The 10,000-nt window shown below is 41.2% G+C and overlaps 2 protein-coding genes across 2 annotated transcripts in view; one reads left to right on the forward strand and one right to left on the reverse strand.

Annotated features, from left to right (window-relative positions):
• Nucleotides 1-8,026, forward strand: part of LOC138009436 (large ribosomal subunit protein mL46-like) — an 11,187-nt gene extending 3,161 nt beyond the window's left edge. Inside the window, exons 2-5 of the mRNA XM_068856450.1 lie at nt 204-493; nt 3,981-4,187; nt 5,729-5,836; nt 6,884-8,026. Of these exons, the coding sequence (XP_068712551.1) occupies nt 204-493; nt 3,981-4,187; nt 5,729-5,836; nt 6,884-7,027 (749 nt within the window). The 3' untranslated portion in view covers nt 7,028-8,026. The remainder of the gene's footprint in view (nt 1-203; nt 494-3,980; nt 4,188-5,728; nt 5,837-6,883) is intronic.
• The window catches only part of LOC138009434 (CXXC-type zinc finger protein 1-like), a 24,166-nt gene continuing 22,157 nt past the window's right edge, over nt 7,992-10,000 (reverse strand). Inside the window, exons 15-17 of the mRNA XM_068856448.1 lie at nt 9,594-9,684; nt 8,871-9,023; nt 7,992-8,419 (exon numbers count right to left, since the gene is read on the reverse strand). Of these exons, the coding sequence (XP_068712549.1) occupies nt 8,309-8,419; nt 8,871-9,023; nt 9,594-9,684 (355 nt within the window). The 3' untranslated portion in view covers nt 7,992-8,308. The remainder of the gene's footprint in view (nt 8,420-8,870; nt 9,024-9,593; nt 9,685-10,000) is intronic.

Below are 10,000 nucleotides of genomic sequence, written 5' to 3' on the forward strand. Positions count from 1 at the left end.
CTAGTCACTTCATGCTAATGAAACCGAAGATAAGTGCTGGCCTGATTGGGCCTTCTGGCTCGTAAGCTGAGACCTTGCCCAGGTGCACTAACCTCTGGCCCAACTGTTCAAAATCTTAATGAAACCCTTGAGAATTCAGATAAATAAAAATCAAGTGTAGGCCTGATTCTTACTAGAACTTAAGCCATGAATTTTCTTTGCAGGCTCCCTTACTTATTGTACTTATCGCCAAAACCACAGCTTGGCACAAACACAGGCTAAAAGATCAAGGATTTTCAGTGCCGTATGTGTTCAACGTTTACCTGTCATAACCAAGGAGAAATCCGAGTTAGAAATAGCTTATGAACAGCTTCAAGATCAACTGGAGTTAGAACACAGTGCTTTGTCTGAGGACGAAGTGCAGTGGGAAGCAATAATACAGAGAAAGAATAAGGTCAAAGATGAAGATGATGACGAGAGTCTGGCCATAGGAGCCTTTGAATCAGAGCGAAAGGTAAGTTTGTTGTACTGCTTGCCTTCATGGTGACTGCAGAGAATTATTATTATCATTCGATGTATTTTTGCCTTCCTTTTCAATGGCCAAGAGCCCACCACATGACCTGCAAATAACTGTCTCCAAATAAGTGTTTTGCTGCATATAATATTTTGCTCATGCGTAATTGAAACCACGCTCTTGTGTGAAAATGGCAGTTCACTTTCCTGAGCTTTCAGAAAAAGATTTAACTGTTGGGAATTGTGAAAAATAAAGTTAAATCAGTCTTCAAATGATAAAACCATTATTCTTACTGTTCAGATTATGGTAATGTCTATAAGATAAAGGGAAGTAAAAAAACAAACTAGTCTGAATAATTTTTAACCAAGGAAAATTTAAGTACATTGTATGCAAAAGAACAGGGGAGGTCACGGAGCTGAATTTCGAGACAAAATTTATTTCCGGTTTTCACAATTTTAGGTTGTGTCACCTGTTTTCATTCATCAGCTACTGCAAGCAACTTAATTAAGTATTGTGTATATATGCCTATAGCCTGTGGGGAGCAGACGCATTTTTTGGCTCTTTTGTCAAGCAACTTAAGTTGTGCTAGTATGCTTATAGGTGTGCACTTAGCTGAAAACACCTTCAAGCCTCCATAAAAATGTATTAATAATACATGGTCGGATGGTCGGGGACTAAACTGGCTCCCCCACACCTGTCTAGCCAGTCTGGTGGAGGATGGTGTGTGTGTTTGGTTGTTCACGGTCCTTTAACACCATCGGTTTCAAACACAGGCTTATCACAGTTGCATTTTATTCAGTAGCGTACGTGAGGAGGAATGCGTTCGAAATCTAAGAAATATGGACGTCATCATAAGTAATAATTACAAAGCAGAAACAAGGTCTTAAATATCAAATGCACGGTTACATGGTGGCTTCTCAATCTGCTTCCGTTACAACGAAAATGTTCACAATCTAACGAGCTACTGTGACGTAAACCATTATAAGTTTAGAATCTTCATATTACAGTGATTAAATCATTAGCGTTAGTCTCGAACGACACAGTGTCAACACCCAGCAGAACTAAAAACAAAATCTGTCAAAGGGTGGATGAGCTCCTAGGAGCCAACGGCCATCCACACCCGGAGAGGAGATTTGCACCACCGGGGTCCTTTGCCCTTTGAAACACAATGGTGCTGGATCAACAGAGTACTCTCATACCGGATCGGTCGGAGCCCGGGTTAAAAATGGCCGCGTTTGCCTTAGTCATAGAGATATTGCAGGATATTTGCAACAACATTCTAAAAACGGGAATTTGGCCTGAAGACTGGACAACGTCAATCCTAATTCCAATCCCAAAGAAGGCGTCGTTTAAGTGTGCTGATCACAGAACAATAAACGCTTAATGACTGGTCCCGAGGGAAACAGTTAATTTTGTTTCCTGAGAATCTCAATGTTTCCCTCGGCTGCGCCTCGGGACCCTCGGGACCAGTCATTAAGTGATTTGTTCTATAGCACAAAAAGAAAAAACGAGCAATGGCAACAGCAACGGCGGTCGTCGGTCAACATTCGCGGGTAACAGTGCACTGTTACCCTCTGACGTCATAGATTTTGCACTGTTACCCGCTCAGAGACTTTTGGCGGGAAACAGTTGTATTGTTAGATGTCGGGTGACCTCGAAGTAACCAATGAGAGCGCGCGCTGCTGGGGGAAAAACTCAGCTATATAGCAATTGCACTTATCAGTCATGCAAGCAAAGTGATGTTGAAGATCCTTCAAAAGAGAATTGCACCAACTGTGTAGAGCGGGAAGGGGCGCAGCGGAGCAAGTAACCAATCTCAGAATATTGTGCGAAAAGAACATCGAACATGACTCAAAAGTATTCTTGAATTTCGTCGATTACGGAAAAGTATTTGATAGGGTATGGCATGATGCTATATGGGCAGTGCTGATGAATTATGGGATAGATGAGGACATTATGAGAGCACTTGAGCAACTTTATACGAAGTCAACAAGCACAGTGAGGGTCGGAGCGAAATTTAGCGAGATGTAGCGTTGGGGTGAGACAACGGTGTGTTTTGTCGCCAAGTCTTTTCAATGTCTCTTTGGAGGAGATTGTAAGCAGATCAGTCGAAGAGTCCACAGGTGGCGTTTGTGTTCAAGATCTGCTGGTGAATAACCTTCGATTCGCTGATGACATTGCTGTAATCACAAACAACAACAGGACCAACAGGACCTTGGCAATAGATTGAACACAGAGTCGACGAGATTCGGAATGGAGATAAGTGCAGAGAAGAGTAAAACCCTTGTAGTAGGTAAAACACCTGAAACATTAAGATCACCTGTTAAGTTGTCTGGGAAGCAGTTGGAGCAAGCCAAACAATTTAAGTATTTGGGCTGTAATATGCCTGATACAGGTAGATCGACAAATGAAGTAAAGATGCGAGCAGCAATGGCCATCGTCTTTAATCAAAGTGGATAAATTGTGGAAAAGTCAAAAAATTAGCTTCGGGGTGAAACTGAGATTATTACGATCGATTGTGATTCCTGTTTTACTTTACGGATGCGAATCCTGTACATACAGCGAAGAGATTTTAAAGAAGTTCAATGCATTTGAATGTATGTGCTATAGAAGATTGCTGGGCATCTCTTGGAGGGACAGACGCACAAACGAGTCAGTGAAAGAACATGTGGAAGGCTTAGCTGGAGTACAGAAACTCCTAATCCAAATTGTGCAGGAAAGGAAAATGAAATTATTTGGCCATGTCACGAGACAACCCAGTGAACTTAGGTTAGCTAACACCATCATGCATGGACGAGTCCCTGGAGACAGAGGGCGTGGTAGGCCACGGAGAAGTTGGGTGAAGGACATCTGTGAGTGGACACGCAGGAAGCCATCGCAAGCTATTAGACTTGCTGAGATTGGAGAATCAAGAATAATCCATAATCAGAGTGCGCCTACGGATCATGAGATATCTTTGACGTAAAAGAAGAAGAATATAATAATAATAATAATAATAATAATAATGATGATGATGATGATGATGATGATCGGCCATTCTTGGAACTGCTCACCTGTTGCGGAAAGTGTTGTCTCTCTAAGCAACGGGGAGTTACTGAGACACAATAAACATTACCCAGTAGAACACCCTACAACTAAAGAGAATCGACTAATAATAATAATAATAATAATAATAATAATAATAATAATAATAATAATAATAATAATAACAACAACAACAATAATAATAATACTGGGACAAAATAACATTTAAATATGATCTAATGCGCTAATACTGCTGTTGGTCTTCTGGAAGAAGTGAATTGTGGGATGTATTTGCCGATAGTGCATTGCTAATGATCTCCAGCTCGGTTTACATTTGTTATTGTACCTGTGAAGTTGTTTGAAGGCCCTTGGTAACAGCCCTGAACAATGTCTTTAAAGGCAATTTTTTGCCACTCAAAACTTTTGTCCATCGTACTTAACATGGTTGAGATATCTTTGTCAGGAATTTGAAGAAGAACAAGAAGAAGAATGGAAGGCATTTGTACCAGCAGCAAGGTACACAGAAGCAGATGAACTCAATGATCTGAGATCATTACAACGGAAGCTTCATGAAACTCTTGTGCTGTTGGTGAAGAAGCAAAAAGACTCTCAAAGTTGGGAACCACCGAGTGCAGAAGTTGTGGCAGACGGAAATGAAACACTTCAACAGGTACAAGCAGCATTAAGGTTGTGTTTTGTAGCCAAGATGAAAGCTCAGCAAATCAGGTCGCCATATTGAACGAGTTGGTGGAAGCTAAAACCCCCACTCACTTTGTCAATTATCCCGGATCTTCCACTAACTCCTTCAATAGGGCGGCTTAATTTGTCTGGCTCAGAATATCTTGCTAGGTAACACAACCTACTTCCTGCAAGCAGGTTGCGATACATGTAGGTATTACAATCTGTGTGTAATTCTCCGATGATTAACTAGTTTAGGAATAGGATCGAATGTCTTTTTGGTAAGTTTGATCAAGGAGGATTGTCACTAAAACAGGGCATGAAACAATAGGCATACCTTACTGTTAACTCCACGCTGTGCTGCAAACACTTCCTTCCTGGATAGTCGAGAGTGCAGGAACACCTTGAACTTTGCAGTCTGTTCCCCAACCTCGTTTCCAGGGTCTCTCTTCTCTGCCTCCTTTGTCGTTGAGGAGAAAGACAAACGACAAAGGAGGCAGAGAGTCCCTGGGAACGAGGTTGGTTGTTCCCTTGTCTCCCTTGAGTGGTACGACTTCTTGAATATGTTCCAAAGGCAAGGGAAGCTCTTCCGACATATCTATTAACGACGTGATCTCCCTGTCCGTCCACTTTCTTGATGTTTTCTTGATAGCGCGCAACAATGTTGCAAGATGTTGCCGTTTGAAATGTATTGCGTGCGTTTGGCCCGGCCTTCAGAAAAAGGAGGCAGTATTTAAACTTTTGGATGTAGCTTGGGCGCACTCAAAGACACATTTACTTGAAAAAGTAACGAACTATCTTATCAGGATCTGGGAATGGGGTTCTGATCCAACATCCCCGCTCCATTTCCCGAAAATCCCGCATTCCACGGTTTTATCATCGCTCTCCCGAATCCCGTGTTAAAAAATACTAATTTCAGAAAAAGCTAATAAATGTAAGACAAAACATTGATCCTTTCGATTTATTTTACATTTAGACATGTTTAATCCCTTTGTAAAAAAAGGAAATATCTTTTCATACCTCAGTATGACGAAAGAGCAGGATATGAGAGCGTGATAAGTCGTCCCGTACGCGTGCGTACTGTCCTTGAAAGAAAGCTTACAGAAACAGCCTCCACCGCGTCTTGATTTGAAATTTGGGTCGTCACGATTCACGAATTCCCGACCAACAGATAAGCAGGCAAAAAAATCCCGCATTCTGTGCCCTACTTTTGGAGAACCTCGATTCCCGGGAAGCAGTAATATCTCATTTCCCGTTGCATTCTTGCGAATCCCGCGCCATATTTTGGTCGAATCCTGAAAATACCCTGATCCCGGTCCCTGTAAAGAGGAAGGCTATAACCTGCAATCAGGCTGTCTTTTCTTTAGACGCGCCCTCTCTGAAGGAAAGAACGCCTGATCGCAGCACAGGAAGGCTGACACTGCAAGGCCTTTGTACTCAAGGTTTTGCTGACTAAAAATTATGATGCCTCAATGGTAATTCAGGAGAAGTCTTAACACTCTGCACTTCTCTAAGTTTTTTGTTCCTTTACAGGTTGCGTCAATGTGCTTAACTCAAACTTGCGGTACAGACTTAAATGTTCAGTTCCTAAGCAACGCACCCATTGCTGTGGTAAAGAATTACAACAACAAATCAAACAAGGCAAGTTGAGCTTCATGCCTTTAAAAAAAGCACATGAAATGAACGATTTCGTAAAAATAATGGAGCACCTTTGACTTTAGCCCCAGAAAGGACTGGAACTTCGCAGGAATCACTAAGAGCTTATCATTGGTTTAATAGGCTACTGAGGCCCTGCCAGGAAGGAAGAAGGGTGGGGGGGGGGGGTGTCCAGTGTCGCTTGTCTGAATATTAAAAGAGGTCTCGTGTCGGTCCTGACCTTTGCTGTCGGAAATTTAAAGAGAGGATGTAGTTTGTCGCGATTTCAGTTTAAGTGCTGTCGTTACTTTTTCGGCCATGTCGCTTGTCGGAATTTACCGTGGCAGAGCCTCGCTACTATCTTGGTTCCTAGCCAATCAGATTCATGTCGCTTTATCACCATTTTCCCCTCGGCTCGCTTGCGTGACCAAAGCGGGCGGTTCGACTGATTCAAAAGGGACTGTTAGCAGTCTAGATATACGGTCAACGAAAAAATCTCAAAAAAGGTCACCTTTGAAACCACAGGACACCCCATGATTATGAACTGCGTTCCCTTTCGTCGAACACAATTAAATAGACCTTATTCACGATAGCCGCCATGTTGGATTTGTCTTCATCATGCAAATTAGCTACACACTTGTGAGGGGGCAAAGAACACAAGTTTGAGAGGTTATAACGAACATCTTAGCCGCACAGATGACTTGTTTCACGTTCATTCAATGTTTATCACCTAAGGAGTAAAATAGAATGCTTACACAAGTTACTTCGATGTTTTTTTAGCGAAAATTGAGCAGATAACGAAGTAGAAAGTCAAAATGTCGGAGGCAATCAAAAGATATAAAATTATTGTAAAATGTACTTTCAGCAATGTTAATTCAATATTTCGACGAGCCGATTTTCTGCAATTTGCCTTTATTCCAATGTTTGCCCCCCAGCATAACACGTGGATAATTTGCATGACAATTTGAAAACCAACATGGCGGCTATCGTGAAGGGTTATTATGTTTCGTGTTCACGTGATTCTTCGTTTGAGAATTTATTCGTATTTTCCAGGTGTTTTTCTACAAAGTGAATTATGCAACAGGCTATGTGAGACTGAGTGAAGATTACAGCGATCACATTTGGGTCACAAAGGAGGAAATGGAGGATTTTGTCGACCCTGAATACTACAAGACATTAAGACGATTTTTATCCTGAATAGTATTTCACGAGATATGTCACAGTTCAATGAACACGGCTCGCTTCATCAGGTGTCACCGACTCCAAGACGCGAGTTGAACGACCTGGGATGCTGTGACTGGTGAAAATAGGTCCTGTCCTGTAGCAGATGGGCATGGCAAGCTGCGGCATCAAACCCCCACCCCCTCCCTCGAAAATTCGTTGATGTAAAAAAACAATGACTTGGTCTGAAAAGCCCTCTTAGCGTTCCAACAAATTATTATTATTGTCATCAAAGAGCAGGTCAAAGCGACTGACCAAATGTCCCCCAGGGTTCCCCTCCAATGTTTCACAACATTTGTCATCTTTCTCCTGATTCAGAGCCGTTTTTGCTAGAGTCCAATACTAACGACAACTGAGCAAGGAACAAACCCAGTGAAAACAGAAATTTCATTGACGACGACACGTGTAATCACGCATGCGCAGCGAAGCGATTTTTTTCCAGTTTAAAACGAGCCGAAAACACTTACACAAACTTACAATAAATTGAACATACAACGTAAGTTTAGTATTTGGTTCACAGCGTTTGATAATCCTAAAAAAACTTGTTTAAAGAATGTTTTTGTGTTGTGAGATTTGTGATTATGTTGTCATTGATGCGTTTCTCATTCTGTTTTGTCTTCTGCAAGACAAATATGTACTGCGGAAAGGAGCATTTTCAGATTTTTTATCAATGCAGTCACGAACGTTACTTAATGTTTTCATTCTCACAGTCGAAATGTTTATTCTCACAAATAGTATCATGGATTTCGGTATTATATCAAGTTCACACTTGTTACGCTGATAATATCCTTCATTCTCAATACCCGTTAACTTCTGGGGGTTTTAAGCAGTAACGAAAGGAAAGCCTGAAAAATTCAGCCTTGAACGGAATTTGAACATAACGGTGCAGTGTTGAAAATTTCAGGCCTTAGCGGTTAAACGTCAAGAACAAATCAAGGGTAATGTGAAAAAAAATAAAACGATTTATTCTTATCTATTTACAAGTGTTGATAACCAACAAATAGCGTCCTCCCTGAAGTTGCCAGTTTTATAGGTCTTCTCTCTTGTAGGTCCCATCTCCATCAATATGTTGCAAGTCACTTGGTCCCAGTGTTTCGGTGACGTTTACGAACCCGTAAATGGAGTATGGGGAAAAGCCGTGTAAGAACGAGGAAAAGGTCAAACAACAAGACTAAACTCGTTTTTCGAGGTTCCCTTTCACTTTGTAAGTACGCAAAAGAGTGGGCGCTGATCCAGAAGGGTGCAATAGCCTGGTAACTAATCGTGACAAATTGTCCTATGAAGCAAAAGTCCCAGTACTCCTCCTCTTTGCGCCGCTCTAAATCTTAAAGATCTTTCTTGTTCAAAAGCCTCTTCGAGTTTAAGCCACTGGAAAAAAAAAAAACAAGCCACAAAGACAAGGTCAGCTAATAGGCGATTGGTTTCATTTACAATATTAAAAAAAGAAAAAAAATTCAGACATATCCGTCTCGAAAAAGAAGATCTTATTCACGTTTTCCTTATCAATCCAGCAAATATAAGACCATTTTCCTGCCACGATTATGTTTGTTCTTGTGCAGGAGACTGCAAATGTTTACCAAAACCTTGCTCTTGGGGTCCCAAAGTGAGGGTGCTTTTAAGATTATTTAACCCAATCTCCCACCTAATAATGTACAAGTCTACAATGGTAACTGAAGCTTGTGAATGTAGTGTCTAGATTTCATTTCATTATGATCGAGATGTCACGCGCGAGTACCCCTTCCTCTCGCAAAATTTAACAATTAAAGAGCTTCTTCGAAGAAAATAAAACACCAGCTACTAATAGGGTGCAAACACAAACCTGTTGAATTCTCTGTAAGTCAATCTCAGCTCGTCGCAGTTTTTCCCAGCAGTAATGTTTTACACATTTCCTCTTTGAAGCGCGACAAAAATCTCCAGTTTCTTCAAACACGTTCCAAACAACTGGACAGCCACACACGTCCGAAGCAGAAATCTTTCAAAAACAAGCAGACAAAGCGTTTTCAATCGCAGAGTAAGACACAGAAAAAGATCTTTCCATTAAGCGAGAGAACACGCGATCCACGCGCAGCAAAATTAGAACGTGCGAGGGAAACTTGGCACAAGCGGGAATGCTGTTTTAAACCCAGGCACAGGAGAGATGTCCAGGTTTGAGTCCAAGTTGCAGACTTATCTTCTTCTTTTCAGCTTTTACGATTTATGCGAAAAATTGCAATTTTTGCAGCTGCGTGCAAACCTGGATATATAGGTGAGGCACAGAATGAGTTTATCAATAGGCCATTTCCGAGTTCACGTCTGCTTCCACTTCAAAGCGAGTCTAAGTGCGAAGTTTTTGTGATGGTAATTAGCTCTACTTTACATATGAAAGCAAACTAATTATCATAAGAAAAACTTCGCACGTAGACTCGCTTTGAAGAGGAGGCAGACATGAACTCGGAAATGGCCTATTCAAACTCATTTTTGTGTTCACTTTCCCACCGACGCAGCACCACAGTTTAGAAACTAAACTGACCGCTCTGAAAAAAAGACGAGTCAGTCGCGTTACCTTTGGTTCCTTGGTGTGTTCCGGACACAAAACCCGGAGTCTTTTACAGTAAATCTTTTGCTGAGAGTTGTAATAGTCACAGAACAGGTTTCTGAGGAAAAATGATCATGCACTCAAGTTAAATAGGTGACTAAAATGTACTATAACTTGAAGTGAAAATGAAATTTCACAAAGAACTGCATATTTCAATAAACTATTTTTACTAATAGACCTAATCGGCCAACTCAACGTTGTACCCAATTCAAACCCTTTGGGAATAAAACATTATCATTCAAATACAATACACAAAGAATCTTAGTTCCGGGAGATTTGAATTGGGTACAACATAGACCGAATGCATAAATGGCGGCCAAAAATGTATTCTTTTATGTGCCAATTAGACTCACTAGCCTCGCTCTCAAGCAACA

This window comes from Montipora foliosa, chromosome 7 (assembly GCF_036669935.1).
Source record: "Montipora foliosa isolate CH-2021 chromosome 7, ASM3666993v2, whole genome shotgun sequence".
In the NCBI taxonomy this organism is placed as follows: Eukaryota; Metazoa; Cnidaria; class Anthozoa; order Scleractinia; family Acroporidae; genus Montipora; species Montipora foliosa.